Consider the following 17,287-nt stretch of genomic DNA (forward strand, 5'->3'; position numbering starts at 1 on the left):
TCTGGCTTTCAAGCTGACACACGTAAGATGTAGTGCTAGAATTTTCGCTGTGGAAAAATGGCCGCAGCTGTAAGCTCAGCTAGCTGATCTGGAAAATATCTAACTGTTTGCCAATTCATTAACCCCTGAAGATCCGCACAAAGGTAAACTCTAAGCCGTTTACAGGGGTAGTTTTCACAACAAGCCTTTATTATCCTGCTCATTTTTACTATTTATTTTCAATATCTAGAAGCTAACGTAGCAGTTTTCCCGATCAGGTAAAGCGCTCTCAGGCAGACAAAAAAAGCCCCGAACCCAACAAAAACAGAGGGCTCGGTGTGTTCGGGCAATTCTGCTTCACGGAGAAGAAAATGAAGTTTCCATGGTGGGAAATATGAGTCAAAGATTTCAATTCCACACCCAGCTATTTTTAAAAGCACTTTCTGTTTCAGTGTTGATTCAAAGTTTATTCTGTTCTGCAATACGAGCAGTACTTCATGCCCGCGCCTTCTACAGAGCAGGGCAGTTCAGGACTAAGACTGACAGATGTTTTCAGTTCTAGCTTGCACTGTTTTGCAAAGCACAAAGCATTCAGAACTAACCACAACACCGGCATTTGCATAAACATTAGCCTTCAGTTTTTAGGAGTTATTTCACTAGGTTATTACATACATAATTAAAGTCCGGATCTAAAAAAAGATTTTATCTCGCAGTGAAATCTCACATTCTGTAGGAGCACATCACGATTACTCAAGTGAGTATTAAAACAAAACTCAAGTATTTTTCTTAAGTAGCATTTAGTTTAGTGCTTGGCTCATCATTAGCTACCCACGGCTATAGCACGGTTTGAAGATTCCTCTTTTAGGAGGAATCCAGGGCAAATAGATTGATTTGTCCGTCATTAATAGTACTGACATTAAACACAACAAAAATACATGTTTTGTGAAAGCAGAAGGAATACAACAACAGTTGTTGAGAACACTAGAATAGTCAAGTAAGTACTTTCAAGTGATATTTTTTTCTAAAAATACCTGGTATGAGAGTACTTAGAGGACACTTGTTGGTATTAGAATTTGTTATGCTTGCTGCTGCACAAATACAGAAACCTTCCCAAATAGTGCTTTCATCTCTAATGCCTATGAATGTCTTCTTCCCTCTTTTAATAAAACCAGATGTATAAAACTAGACAGGTTAGAATATTTGAGATCCACAGGAATGAAATACATGCATTCTTAATGGCAATACTACAGCATTAAAATGCTACTTTTAGCAAAAAAGTTTATATTGGCATTTTCTTCATTACTTTCATTCTCCATCCTGAACATGATGAAGAAATCAGCAGCATTAACCTTCCTTGAAAGGGAGTCTCATAATTTACATGCATGTTGATAGCTACTTCAGCTGGTACAACACCAATTTCTACCTTAGCTAAAAAATCATTTTGGAAACATCCAAGTTATGGGTAGAAATAAAGAAATAACCTTTCTACCCACCCCTCCCCCCACTTAACCAGCTACTTTTCTAAAAGAAAGAACATAATTCTGAATTATTTAGAGATCCTATACTCTTGTATTTTATCTTCAGCTCACGCACAAAATAAATTATTTAAGACATTAACGCGATGGAAACTTGGAAACTAATGAAACATTAATTTGCATCCTGAATACAAGTAGACAAAACTGTTGAAACAATGAAAGAGCCATGTGCAACTCTGCAACACGTTCTGTTCCTACAGGAACTGCTACAAAAAGTTGCATGTCTGTATCCCATGTTGTCCCACTTCTGCAGCAGGACAGCCAGCTTGGGCTCCTGCGACAACTCTAAATTCCTGCTAAACTTGCTGAAATACCTCGTTTAATAACCAGGTAACATTAAGGCTGGAACTCAGTACTTCCATTCAGTAAATAACACTAGGCCTCCAAAGAGAAAATGGAAAAGTAAGATTAGTCTGTCCTTCGTAAGAAAGACATTTTCTTTTGATTTGAAGATTACCATCAGGTAGCCTACTGAGCAGAATTACTACCCTCCCTTCCTCGTGCTATTTTTAGCCATTTGCTTTTTGCAGCCTTGTCCTTAATGTGACACACGGATGCCAACACAGTTTAAGTACGTAGGTCAGATGTTCATTCAAAAAATGTACATTATTATTTAAAGGAAAGCATTGTATCATTTTCCTTCACTATTTTTTTGGACAGTTTATTACTTCAGAATAAAGACAAATACTTTCACAACTCTTTGCAATTGGTTATTGTCTTAGAAGCTTTATGGCAGGCACATAGAGAAGAAAGCAAATACTTAACCTGCAACTCAAATGCAATTTCGTACAAAAAAGGGCACTTCAGTAAACACTTTTCACTTTTTCTTTTATTATAATCTCCAGCACTTTCATCAGGTATTCAGTCCTGTGCTCAGAGCCAAATACAGACTGCCCAACCGATTTCAGTGCCCAGAGCCAGGTGCTGCCGTCAGCCCGGCGAAACCTCCAGCACGCCTCGCGCCGAGCTTCAGCTGCCATCACCGACCTCTGCTGCAGGAGCAGCGCTCTGACGTTCACACGCAGCCGCCGCCATCCAGCAGCTCTGCCACAAGCCATCAATATTCCGAAAGCCAAAACATCAGCTTCCTTGAAGCAGCACGTAAAGGGGCTTACTAAAACACAGAACACAGACGGCTCTCACTCTGTCCGCGGAGCCTTGTCACACCCCGAAAACCTACTGGTTCTACACAACCTGGTGTTTCTTTTGAACACGTACAAGCAGAGTACACATCACACTTAAGGAAAGCAGACATAAACGCCTCTCCTAATACCTTGTAATTGGTACCGCAGTACTCAGCGGGAGAAGCAGTGCATTTTTTATGCGAAGAGTCTGCCTCCTCCATTTCAACCCCATGCTAACTAGCACGCTTCTTCAAACACCGCCTTCCGAACGGACACTTTCATTTGCTTCTTTGACTCTTCTCAAGCACAGTATGTCCTGTACTATTTTACTACCTTCATGCCAGAACAGCACTTCAAAGACGTTTTTGATTTTTCCAACAATAATTGCATCTCTGCTAAGCAGGGTGTCCAATCTCCTGTTTCTACCATTGCTTGAGTTATTAAATTAAACCCGATGTTCCCCAAAAAACAGTGATTCAGCAAGCACTCCACACGACCACTTATACGATTATTATCCACTTTCCAGCCAACTTAAAAAGTGAAAAGAATTTTTCCTCCACTTACAGAAGGAATGGAGAATTTATAAAACCCACAAACACGGACAGTAACTGCAGTATTCCCAGCCTGCCACCAACATCCAAATGACAGCTTTTAAGATAGCCATCATGATCATTCTAATCATGATGAACTCTCCACGCACAATAAGTAGTTAAAATTGATAGTGATAGACATATCAATCACTTGCCTATCAAGTGTTCCTGACCCCAGTCACACTTAGAATATTTGGAAAGCAAGTTTCAAACCGGTCCATTAGGTGGATCTCTAAGTGGTCACATCAGAAGTGCAAGAGCATTTGTGCACTTTTCAAACATAGCAAAAAGGGAAAAGAAAAAAAGCAAACAAAGATAAGATCTGAAGGTATTACATACACGCCTAGTGCCGTATTAAGCAATTAAGAATGGAAAATAGGATGAACAGAACGCTCCAACCGCTGGAAAAAAACGTTATCCTTTACTCTTCTAATCTTTTATGGTAACTGTTCGAAATAGTGCAACTGAAGTTTCAAAGATCCTATTTTTCAGTAGCTTTCAGCTGACCCATGTGATTCAACATATTTAAAACTGCAGAAACAATACACAGAACAGAAAGAACTCTAAAGTAACTTACCTTTGATTTTTTGTTCAATGGCCTAGAACAAGAAAGAAGAAGTGTCAGTGATTTGTGCAGATAAGAGCAAAAGCCACATGTGCTCGTGCCACTTTATAAAGCGACATTAGCTTTTGACTTTCTTCTTTTAAAATTTTTTAAAAGTTATTTAATTATCTACATCAGAACCTTATACTTCTTTCTAACCAACCCATGCCTATTATTCCTTATGCCTAGAAAGCTGTTAAAATGTTACAGAAGACAAAATTAATTTGAAAGATAAGCATATGAAACGGACTAAATTAAACTTGCAAATTAACCTGTTTGAAGTGAGTTAAAAACTGTGCCTGGAAGCAAGGAAGCTCCACCACTTCTACTGCAGAATACGGCAGGGGAAGAAAGGGGAGGGACATAGAAATCTAAAGGAGGTAAGAAAGAAAGTAAATGCGAGAGCTTTAAGTCTTTCATTTCCACAATTCAATTGTTACTCCTGTGACACAGGCAAGATGAGAGATATTCGAATGTGGTTTTATCCTGAGATAAAAACGGGGATAGCAACGTTCATTGTTGCATCTCAACTGCATGGCTTTGACTAGAACAGATAGTGAAACTGACTTCATAAAGGAGCTCTCAGAAGCACAAATCAGAATTCTTCCCATCTGAAATGGGAGTGTTCTTAGTTATCACTTCTAAAATACACTAATGCAAAAGCGAAGTGAGATTTAATCTGATAGGGTCACTTTGGTAGCTGGATACAACCTCTTTTAATTAGGGTATTGCATATATTCACATGGTGCAATAGAGTAATTTGCAGTAATACTTAAACTACAATCATCTATAATTAAGACCTTGAGAGAAAAAGAGAGTGCATATGCACACCAAAAAAATTATTGATCCATTGATCCACTGGCTGCTTACACGAGGGGATCAAAAAACCCACATCATGTTCATGTTCAGTTTGCTTATTTACCCGTATTACCCTGACTCCAATATCACTGCTCCTCAGCCTCGTTTTCCAGAATTTGACATACTTGGGCCTACTACCTAATGCCACAACTTTTCATTATGCTTTAAAAAAATCTAGTTTAAAAAAATATTTTGAAGACTTGGGAGGTTTTGTATGCACTCTGAATGCCAGGATATTTCACGCACAACAGCTGGCTTGGAACCAAGTGCTCCAAACAGTTATATACATAAAAAGGTAGATGGAAAACAATCGCTTACATCCCATGAAAGCTGCTCAGCGTCAGGGTGCAAGCACCACTAAACAGAAGATAAGTTCTCTAAGTTGAGTGTCACACCTCCGCGATAGCTGCTGTTCTCCTACAATCCCTGCCTTTTATCTCCAATTATTAAAAAACCACAGTATATACAAAAACAAGCATTAGCTGTTCGTTCTCCAGTGTCATTGGATGATGCATGGATAGGTGCTTAAGTTTTTCCTAGCAAGCCTAAGATTGGTAATACTAAATAGCACGCTTTGAAGAGATTAAGCAGAAAAAGTTAGATTGCAAAACAAAAAGGGCAAGTTTGATCAATTTGAACTTACTCACAAATATGAAATAGCAGATAGGCACCCCTCAAAAAAAATACAAAAAAAACCCAGAACATTTGTGAGCTACTTCATGTTTTTCATTTAAATCTAGAATCAAGCTACATCTGTAATAGACTTTAAAAACAAACAAACAAACAACAAACATCTAAATTAACTGGCAGTTGTTTGTTGCTGTGGTTTTTCAGAGACTTATTTTCTTAATCTACATCAAGTTTAGGCTTCTCCAGGAATGCACATGAGCATCCTTGCGGCCACCTACTGCTTCTTTGATAGAAGCCTCTTGAAATTTCTGATGCATCAAGCCCAAGCACTTGATATTCTGTTACTTGGAGAATACAGCAAATAAACAAAGACATGCAGCTTAACCACAGGCCATCATGTGCTATATGGAAGGAGAAAGCAAAAGCAAAACACTCAATTTCAGGTAAATGTTTGGTGTCTTCACTTTCAAAATATATTTTTGCTTTTAATTCTTCCAAAAATACACTCAAACATGCCTTTCCGCCTTTCTGACTCCCGAGAACACTAAACCTGGGGAGAAGAGAACCCCAAAGAACCATTTATTTGAAAGACTTAAATTCTACAAGTAAACCAACACCTTTCTCATTAAAAATTTTCATTTAAGTTCCATACTCTGTGCCTGGTCACAAGAATTCCAAGAGAATGAATTACTAATTTACAACTGAGGTCCAAAAATTATTATGCAGCATTGCTGTCAGCTGCTGAAAAGATTACGGAACCTCATTCTGAAATATCAGGAAACACCCCACCTTTTCCAGAAGGATCCTTTCTGTACAATTTTACTTAGATTTGTCATAAGATTAGACATGCCGAATTTTCTACAGGTGCACAACGAAAACCTTTCTTTAGGCTAACAAACAGGGAGCACTGATACTGAGGAAGTTTCCAAACTTCAAGTGGACTTAACTAGCAATCAGGAAGAAGAACGGTCATCTCAGGAGATTATTTAATCTCTGAAGAACCTGTACACAAAGCCCAATCAGAGGCTCTATATGTCAGTCACCATTACAGAACTGACAGAAGACACAAATTGTAAAAACTGAAATTAAAAAGAAAACACTTGTGTAAAAACGGATGTAACAATATTCACCAGTGATGAAAAGAAGTAATCCACAAGCACTTTTTTTAATGCTCAACATACCTTTTTTTGAGCAGCTTCCTTCTTCTTCTTGTCTTCTTTTCTCTTTTTCCTTTCTTCCATCAACTGTTCTTCCTCTTCTTGCACTAAATCCCTGAACCATACAGTTTGTAATTAACTCTCCCAAAATACAATCTGTACACACTTAGATTCATTTTAGAACAATTATTTCACAGTGACCCAAAAGGAACTGGGGAATTTTACTTCTAATTGGATAATATTTCTATAGGGACTATGTATTTTCACTGCAATTTGCAAGTGAAAAAACTTCAAGAGCAGATGCAGTGCCAAGACACGTGTAATATTTTCCTTTTATAAAACATGCAATGAAGGCTTAGACATTAATTCCGTTCAAAAGCCACTGTCGATTCAGATGCTATTTAAGCTCTACATGCTACTGTGAATTAGCACGGCTCTGAGCTCTCCCACATCACGTTTGCCTACAGCCTGGCACGGTCAGCGCTGGCCGGGCACAGTGTGGCTGCGCGCATCCCCTGGATCAGCGCTGGTTCCTACACAGCCACGGAGCTAAGGCAAGAATCTGCACCAGCTCGCCGATCTTAAATGCCACCTCTGCCAATGCAGCCATTTTCCTGCCAGAGCAGTGAGATAAGGCAGCCGGCTGTGTGCGCGTGCAGATGCTGCTGCTGACAAAGGATGCATGAACAAGCAGAACAAACTGAAGAGCTTGGTCGAACCTGGGCTTTTGATGGGAGTGCCATTTTAGAGCACAGTAAATTAGTGAGAAAACTAACTTGTAACAGGTTTTATGTTTGTCATTAAATTAAATTCACTTAATATAAAGTTTTACATGCTAAAACAGAAAGCTTCACTACAACCCTACTTCACAGGGTATGCTGCAGTCTTTCAAAAACAGACTATCAAAGAAAATGCAAAAAGGGAGAACAAAGCAGAAAGCAGGACAGGTATACAAGCATGTAAATATGAGAAAGGGAGCCTACAAATACTCAGCTACTTCAAAGTTTGTGATTCAGACAGTAAATATTTTTTATTTACTAGAAAGCCTACTTGCAAGACCCCTTCACCACTTCAGGGTCAGGAATGTTTACAAGTTCAAAAGCTTTGAAGCTTTTGGCCCACACACCCTGACCATACAGGCAGGTCACAGCTAAGAAGAAGCTGAGAGCGTTTTTCTAGTTGTCATCTTGAAGCACATCTGTGCTACCCCAAACACCTCTGATATCCTGAATCTTACCAGCAGCTCCAACGCACACCCACCCTCTAACTGAGGAAATCACATCCCTCAAACAAATCTAATTTCTATGCACTTTGAACGGGACATGGGAAGAAACTGCACAGATGTTGACAAAGTAAAGCAAGAAGACACCACATTTACTCTCTGAACAAACTTCAGAGATTAGGGGAAGTCCTGTTTATAAAGCAATGTTTCAGAAGCAACCGGCTTGCTCCCAGGTCTGTACACACTTTCTATTCCATCAGCTGCAGTGCGAGCAGTGCTCAGATCCCAAGCTGCCGTGGAGATCACTGGGCAGTAAAAGGGAACAGACTCCCATCTGCTACTTACTGCAGCAAAGGAGAAAGCCGAGACAACTACGGGAAGGGTTACAGAATTTACACCCCGGTTGGTGACAACTGGTCTTGTTGGCATTTATCTCCCAAGTTCAGCTTTGAACATAAAAACAGTTGTGATTTTTTTTTTGTTTTTATCTTTGCCATGCATTTCACACACTAAGCAAGGCAAAACAAGAGAAAATATTTTCTTATACACTTACTTTGAATACATTAAAATCAGCTTTAAAAAGTCAGCCTCATTCAATGCCGTGGATACAAATTTGCTCATCTTAATAAAGACAACCTTGCCTATACAAAATTTTTTGGGGAAAAAAACTAAAAATGTCATTAAGTCAATACGTGGTTTACTTTTGCCTAGAAACACTTGGCTCCTTTTTAACCCCAAGTTACCTACAACTACAAAACCACGGCTTAAAATACGATAATTAGATATAAAAACCAGAAGTGATGCAACTGAATACAGCAAGATACAGGATACGTAAGAAGCATCAAATCTTTCATTACTTCTTTAGCTATACAAATAATTGGTTAAGTCTCCATTTGATGCAGCTTAAGTCATGTTCAAAATGAGTCGAGGTATCAGTTATTATTTTTTAAATTTTTTTTTAATCAACACGGCAAACAGAAGTCACAAGTCCCATTGTGGCAAATTCATGCAACTTCCTCATTTTTTAAGCAGACAAACCAGTATGCTTATGCCACCTGCCTCTCATGGTAGGTGGTGCCAAGGCAACTAATACCAAACAACAGCTCATCAGGTTATTAACTACAATTCTTACATTTAGCATTCTGCATAATACTGCCAGCCTTCTGGAAGAGGTGAGCATCACATCATCGCTGCCCATTTGATTTCTACCTTTAAGCTGTAAGACTGTTTTACTGTCCATTGTGAGATTCTTCAGCAAAATGTTAAAAGTGGTTCTGGTCCCAGCGGGGAGGATGCCGTAATAACGATACCTACACTTAAATCTCTAAGCTTGGGGCCATTTGGCTATTATTATTATTTTCAAACAAGGAGAGATACAATACAATAATGCTTTCATATGACATCGGGGAATAAAAAAGGCTGCAATACTTTAAGTATTTACAGGGCACAGAAACTTCTGAGTCTATTAACGTTACCCAAGATACAACCATAAGATCATTTTTCGCATGCGCTAACTGAAACACTTTACCCAAATCTATTTCTTCCAGTACACTCAGACAACAGCTATACTTTGTTTAGTTCGTAAAAATGTATCTGCAGAGTAGGAAGATTTGTATTCACAAAATTAAAAAGTGTCTTTTTGTTGTTGTTTTTGTTAATTTTTACTTAATTACAAATTTTTTTACTTTTCTGACTTCTCCCTGTAAACAAACTCTTTGGTGCATGACTACATGTATCTGAATAGCAACTAATAAAAACAGAAATCAGTTTTCATTCCTATTTGCCAAGATCTTTGTTCTCACTGCAAATCTGATTTCATCCTCCACTTGTTTCTTTCCCCAGTGGTCCCTTCTGGTGGGATATCACTGATTTGTTGCACAGCCACCATTCTTTTTCTCCTCTAACAGCTCTAGGGTGACTCTTACTTACAAGTACTAATGAACTTTCCTTGCATGGGTTAAACAAACCAGCCTGGCAGCACAGGTAGACCTGTAGCATGCTTTGCCAATGAACAGCCAACCGATACCAGTATTCCTCCTACCACCACTCTAAAAAGCTTCTCCAGACCAAGATCTATCCTCTAAAATTTTCCAATGACAGCAAGCAACAGTCGCTTCTTTTTAATAAATCATTGCTTCTGATGTGCTGAGATATGCAAACTAACTGAATGTTCTTTCTGGGATCCCTCTGTATTTCAGTTGTAGGCCATGTGGTTATTCCACGTTTTATCATGGTTTTATCATCAGGCTGCAAGGCTCAGTGAGCTCTGTCTTACTGCAAAAAGCTATCTGGCATTTGTAATTAGGTATCAATGAGCGGCTACGAGGTTGGTCATGTAACAGAAAACAATCACCGCTGGCCAGGTCAGTTGAAAGCAATCCCTTGGACACCCTGCAAATCAGGGGTAATGATGAACCTGCAGCGACATCTGCACACGTGTATACATGTAGGTGAGATTGGGCAGGTTTGCCCGTCACTGCCTTCCGTCCTGAGGATCTGTAACCAAAGTCTGCAAGACATCCTCAGGCTGAGTTCATTTGGAATAATTCAACTTTTAACAAGTGAATTAAATTGGTAACACCACCAGAAGGGTGTAGGTCTGAAATCAATCTGCAGTTTCTATATATCACAACTCACAGAACATACAACATACAGAATTCAGCTAAGAGCCTTGTTATCCAACTGAGGAGGCCAAGCATTGCCTGCCTTCCTCCCGTGGCCAGAAGTCACATCCCCAGCCCTCCTCCTCTCACAACCTCACTGCTGGAGCACAACGCACAAGCGCTTGGCACACGCGTGGCTGGCCTGACACCTGCACACGGCTGCCTTCCACACATTTCCTGGAGCAGCTCTCTGCCTACCTTGTCCCAGGATCACCCCAGGAAAAAGCCCCAACACAAGCAGGCTGTGCAGCTGGAATCGTTGTCAGCATCCTGTGACTTTCTGTTTCCCAGAGGCTCTTCAGCCCCAGAGAGCCAGGTTCTTTGTTCTGGAGCAGCCACCTAGTGCGCTCGCGGTTCCTCCTGGGCCCAGTGTCCTCACATCCAGAAGCGCTGGGCACGCACGAGATGAGCTGCAGGGCCTCAGCGAGAGGTGACACCTGGGGAACAGGCTGTTGCTGTCAGCAGCAGTCAGCCAGCCTGAAACTTGCCCTTGCCAGGCTGCGGAGCCCCAGGGAAACAGTCCAACTCTCCTGACTGCCACCGGAGTTAATTGTTCCAGCAAGCCCAACAAGGGCTACGGGCACAGGTTGAACCCCTCTGATGCGGGAAGCGCATCAACGCCGCAGGATGGCGTGCTACACAGAACTGTCTGCTGGAATAAAAGGTTACTTCTAGGATTTCTAATATCCTGAGAAGAATTCTAAGGGTTAAGAAAGCCACTAACGCTTTTTGCTTAACAAATGTTAGTGCTTCACACGCAGAAACTTCATTAACTGAGAAATCATTCAGGTTTCAGAAGAAAGCTCGAGTGCTGCAAAAAGCACAGGCAATGCAAAGCAGTATTTTCACAACAAAAAAGTGACTCATCGATCTTGCTACAACTAAGTCAACATGATTACATTTTATTTTTAGAATACACATGCTAACAAGTAACACACCAGTAGCTCTGGAATATTCTACCTCAGCATCATTTTTCGGCTTCCACATAGGAAAGGTACAATTCCTAAATTATGACTCTGATCATTCTATTTTCATGTATTTAAGAAGAGATTTTACATGACAAAGCCAGCTCAGCACACACACACAAACTGTGATGACGCATCAGGGCCCTGAAAAAACCTGCCTACCTATAGGTAGGTTTTAACAAAAGCATTAGATTACTGTTATAATGTTAAATCTCAATGACTAAAAAGCAAAATTAACTCATTCTAAAACTAAATAACAATAAAGTCCTTATTGCCTATTCATTAAAAATGTGAATCTTTCAAGGAATGTACTCCTACTACTACCACTACCCTCTAACATAAGCATAGACCTGAAAAAAAAAAAATAATAATAATTTAAATTTACCTATTAGGTCATCACAGTGTAAGGCAGAACTCCTACATTTCCATCTCCGACAGCCAAAAGAGCAAATCTCCCTTATTCTTTCCAAGAAGTTAATACAGGACCCTATCAACAGGCAGCAAGTGCTACTATTTATGCCCTGGACTCCACCATCCCTTAGAACATAGAATTACAACAAGCTACATATTTAATGCTACTTCTTGAGAAGTTCCGTAGTATTTCTCATTTATTATCTTATACTCTCACAGCTACCTCTGCCTGTTCTGCACTCAACATTTTATGTATCTCTTTCAGTACAAATTACAAACAGCTTCAAGTTACTTTGCAGCATTTAACAGAAAACGGGGTAGGAGCAGAGGCTAATAGTAACAAGATGAAAATAGAAGAACAAGCTCTGTTGCTGGGCTCTTCCCTGCAGGTAGGTACGTGTACACCATTGCCTTGGAAAACAGAGGTGTTGGTAGCAGCGTGCCTGGCCCCTCAGCCTCTGCAAATCCTGGTTCGTAAGAAATATATACGCAGACTTCTATTACTTCCCCTATCAGCCATCCAGCTTTTACTACAACTACATCTACAGGACATTTCCTTTTCCTCCTAAATAATTGGATTAGCTTGCTCAATGCTACATGGTGTTAACAACAATGCAAACCTGGTTCTGCAGTTTAGATCAACTGCAAATAAAATACCCAAGCCATATGAAATTTACATTTGAGACTGGAGTAAAGACCCTGAGTTTAAACAGCTTAACTTAAAAGATATGTTATTTTCAAGTGAGACCAAATGAAAATCGATCTTGATCTCAGGAGAAACTACATTTTTTAAAGCTCTGAGAACATACACGTAGAAGTTGCAACTGTCTGCACAACTGTGAACAGACTGAGTGCTAGATAAATACTTATCAAACACATTGAAATTTCCCCCCAGTTGTGGCAGTCTTGTTACAGTAACTCACTCAGCCCAACTTGTTCATATAAGGAAAAAAATATACCACAACTCTACTTATTTAAGCCATTAAAAAAATAAAAAAAATTATCTTCTAAGACAGGTACCACTTTTGCAAGACAAAGTGCCTCATGATTCTGGGTGACTTTTGAGATGAAGTCAGTTCGTTACTATCAGTTGTGCCACGGAGTGGAAAGCTGCCACATTCTGCCTTCTGCAGTCATTCTACCACTTCCTTAAGCTTTGACAGTGCTAACATTTAATTTTATGTTTTGTTTGATTTGTTATTTGGCTTGCAATCTGGAAAAGCTGTAATATTCAAGATGTAAACACTGCAGGTAACATTTACATCAAATCATATTTTACTGATTACTTTAAGTCTTGCAAAAGCTTCTATTAATGTGTAATTTAAAAAGCTACAGCTTGGCATTTTAAAAATGTATGGGCTGAAATGGAGAAAGTAGTTAGACATATTTAACCTCTGTTCTTGCGCTACATGAGAATCAAGTATACCCATATTTTCCTGAAATACATAATGAGGATGCAATAATTAACACTTGCAGAGCATGCTTCCTTTGCTGTTATAACATACGAAAGGGAAACATGCTACACCACTATACAATTACAATTCTAGTCACCCCACAGAGGAAATTATGGTTACAATAAGATTTTTGACACAAATTAAGATCTAAGACATTGCACTGCGATATTATGAACACAGTGTTTATCTCAGAGCGAAAAGCACATAGTACTTGCACCCAGCAAATGTCAACACTGAAATAAATCAAGCTGCCATCCCACCACTAACGCCAGCTATCCAGCATCCATCAGAACTACTTATGTAACAGGATTGTATTAATTGAGTTTGGAGATTCTTCAAGTGAACACTAGCACTCAGAACGCATCTCTACGAAGGCTGCTGGAGATGTCAGCACCGTTACAGATGCTCACGCTGTGTTTGCCAGCCAAACAGCTACCTTCTCAGCTCACTTTCAAACCAAATTAAAGTCACGCTGCCCCACAAGATGGTGCTAGTACATTTTAAAGACACTTGTCACCGACAAACGCTTCAAGCCACGAGGCTGGGAAAGGATTCTCCCAAAGGCATCCTGCGCTGGGTTACTCTGAAGCTCTTGAAACACTGCACAGCCTGCACTTGGGTCTTCAGTGTCATTCCCCTGGCCAAGTGTGCTAAACGCACCGAGTGACCGACCACTGGCTGGCACGAGTCCTGACCAACACGAGGCGGGTGGGCTGGCCTGGGCGGGCAGCTCTTCTCACTGGACAAAGGAGACGAGTTAAACAACCAGCCCCTAGCGGCCCTGTCCTAAGACCTGGAGCTAAAAAGACATTTATTAATAACTGAAAGTGAAACGGTATTTATTGGTCCGCTTCTTGAAAACATCATTCAGCTTATTTATTGATAGCAGGACGCTGGAGACACTGATAGCATGCTTGCTAGTAAAACAAACATCAGCTTCTATGTTAATTAGTTATGGATTTCTGCCCTCTGCCCCTTTGCTATGTGGTTTAAACATGAAAGTAGCAATTGGAAGCGATTACACACAGTGGCTTCTAAAACCACTTCAGAATTTCCAGTGACAACTATATTATTTGGAAAAAAAAAGTTTATAATTAAAACCAAAACAACAAGAAAAGAACAATTTCCCTATTTGCTCTTCTAGTTATAAATTAACTTGCAATGCTACAGGTGGAACAGTCAGAAGGTTAGATAAGCATGCCGAACTGAAAGACCTTTTACAATTCTGCAAAAGCAGCAAATGTGTGCATGCACTACATAACTCACCTGTCTGATTTATATACAGACTTCCAAATGCACTGCCAAGACTTAAAATTTATATTTTGGCTGTATTCTGACCTAAATTTCCCTAGTATTTATTTTTTTTAGATAATGCAAATACATACAGCTACCAATAAAAACTATTCCTCAGTTTCTAAAATCCAACAACTTGCTTTTGTATGAAACCATCGTTACAGAACAACCAGCTAGAAAAATGTGTTTTTTAGTTAAAGATTGATCCTCCTATTCCTTTATTAACACTTCCTACAAAATAGTGTGTCACAACACAAAGAACATCCTCCAAGTTTACGGAAAAGAAGCCGGGACTTTAAAGTTAACAACAAAAGACACCTAAAACACGCCTTGAAGAGAAGCATTCTGACAACTAAAACCACTCTGCACACTACACAGGAGCACAGAAAGCCCCTGATGAGAAAGTTAAACCACTTGTATACAGATTTTGCATGTGTTAGTTCTTCCCAGCTATTAACGTAAAGAAGAGGCACTGCCAAGCTAAGAACTGATACCTCAGTGCATACCTAATTAGCAAAGAGATGCCAGCTACTTTCTTTTCTGCTTTCAAAATACCTGTCTTTATCACCCTAGAAGTGAGGTGACAGAAGTTCAGCTCTCATGTCTACCATTATCAATTTGTTCAGAGCCACTCATCGTTCCCACTTCCCTAACACAGAGGCTGGCTCAGTAGAGCCACGTTACAAACTGCGACCACTACCAACACGCCATAGTTCTGGAATAATGTTTTGGTTCCATTTTCTCCCCGAGGCTTCACCCAAGATTAGGGTTTATCATGTTTACTGCTGCGCAAGCATACAAATCTATTTCCCTGAGATTTTGTCATCTAAATACACGAGACTTTAGCAGTAGCAATAAACAGTCCTTATCTTCACGGAACAAATGGGGATAGGAAGATCCATTAAATCGCTTCTCCAGAAGCAAAGTGGTTGTGCAGGATATCTGTAACATAGGCACAAACTTGAACACTGACTGCTCAAGTCCAGCACCATAACTACTGAAGAGTGCTGCAGTATAATTAACGTGGAGTCCAGAAGCACACTGCGTGATGGGTTCCTGGTAACACTAGAAAAAGAAGAGGTAAATGCAAGCTACCTTATGGGGACAACCTGACAACTACGCATCATCTGAAAAGGTATCTTACTGATTGGGTAGGGGAGAAAAGAATCTATCGTTTTGCTTAAGCATCTCTGAAGGTCTTTAAAGGTATGAAGAGAATGCTGCCTCTTTGCAGTATGCTCTTCTCACTTGACTGCAGAAGTTATCCTGTAGGAAGTTTATCAGGAAAAAAGCCCTGCCCCTACCGCCTCTAAAAAAAAACCAAACAACAACAAAAAAATAACAACAGAAAATCAAGTGCTTACGTATCAGCAGAAACCACTTCATTTCTCACCCTCTGCCCCTGTCATTGAACCATCCCATTTTTTTCTAAAGCAAAAAAAGGAAAGCCTCATGCAAATATGGTGGTCATACTAACACAGAGTTAAAACAAAAACAAACAAGAAACATACAGCAGAAACTTAGAAGAATACATGGATGAAATCTAGAGGTGTATGTGCTGTCAGGGAAAGTCTGCTTTCCCAGAACACGGACAGCCTGCAACCAATGCAGATGGAGCAGAAACGGGTGAATGAAAGCACAGTTGTTAATCTTCCCTATAATTTGTATGCTTGTGAAGTACGAGTCAAATGCCAGTGCTTGGGAGTAAAACTGTAAACATATTTCAGATATTTACCTTCTCTCAGTTCCACGTAAGTGAGGTAGAAAAGCCCCGTTTAGGAAACAGAATTAAAAAGCTATTTCTTAAACCAAGAGAACTGCGTGGCCTTTTTTACTGCTGCTGATTTGACCCAAATTTAAGTTGCATTCCTCTAGTTAGTAGTGGGAGGTTACACGTTCTTGCTCAGAGGTAGACTGAGCAGGTTACATTTCACTTGTAATGTTATGCAACAATAAAACGTGCAACACATGTATTTGGATTACTGTTGCCAGCCATGCACTGTGCTTATTTCTGAAACCAGCAGTACACACCTCGTCCACTGCAGAAGTGCATTTTAAAGAGGACGCAGACCAAATGAAGATCCTTTTGTGAGCCAAATTTCTAGTCCTGAGATTAAAAGTCATCGCTCTAACCGGGTAAGCAAGCTGTAGTAACAGCTGCAATACTCACTCTATCGCACACCACCAGTCTAAGCCAATATTTAAGATTTACAAAAAGGCTATTTCCTACCTATTTATTTTTAAGCATAAACTCCAAAGGCAATTGCAGAACTTGCATGAAGAAATTCCAATATCCCACAGAGTTTACAGTCTGTATATACACTATGAAATTTTAGATTAAGAGCAATTGTACAATGGGTCTATTTACCTTTCCCAGGGATATTTACTCTTTTACAATTTGACTAGGCCACTGCAGATTTAATAAGATCATAAATAACGATAGCAGAGAAAGAATGAAGGCTATCTGTTGAGCTCTGCAATAGTAAAACAATCAGGCCTATCCAGAGCAGGCATGCTGCAGCTTTACCCGGCTACGTGCCCGCATGATGAAAATTCCCTCACTAAACAGAAAGCAGTTAGATGACAGGTTTCTGAAAACAACTGATACATTAAGGGAAAAAGCAGCTCTTAACCATTTAAAAGAAGAAAACACATAGCTCCTGTGTCAGAAAACAGAGACCCGAGCCATACCAGAAGTTACTCAGTGAACCTCGATCTGTTCCCACTCCCCACAGAACGCTGCCTTCAGGCAGTTGCACAGTTTACTTCCACCTCTTTTCACCACCCATACTGCCAGCGTGA

General features: G+C 39.9%; 1 protein-coding gene across 9 annotated transcripts in view; it reads right to left on the minus strand.

Annotated features, from left to right (window-relative positions):
• TNRC6A (trinucleotide repeat containing adaptor 6A) overlaps nt 1-17,287 on the minus strand; it is an 81,790-nt gene that overhangs the window by 31,510 nt on the left and 32,993 nt on the right. For all 9 annotated transcript variants that reach the window (XM_032197830.1, XM_032197834.1, XM_032197829.1 and 6 more), the window contains 2 exons: nt 6,502-6,592; nt 3,806-3,827 (listed from right to left, as the gene is read on the minus strand). In XM_032197830.1, the coding sequence (XP_032053721.1) occupies nt 3,806-3,827; nt 6,502-6,561 (82 nt within the window). In that variant the 5' untranslated portion in view covers nt 6,562-6,592. The remainder of the gene's footprint in view (nt 1-3,805; nt 3,828-6,501; nt 6,593-17,287) is intronic.

Source organism: Aythya fuligula, chromosome 15 (genome assembly GCF_009819795.1).
Source record: "Aythya fuligula isolate bAytFul2 chromosome 15, bAytFul2.pri, whole genome shotgun sequence".
Classification (NCBI taxonomy): Eukaryota; Metazoa; Chordata; class Aves; order Anseriformes; family Anatidae; genus Aythya; species Aythya fuligula.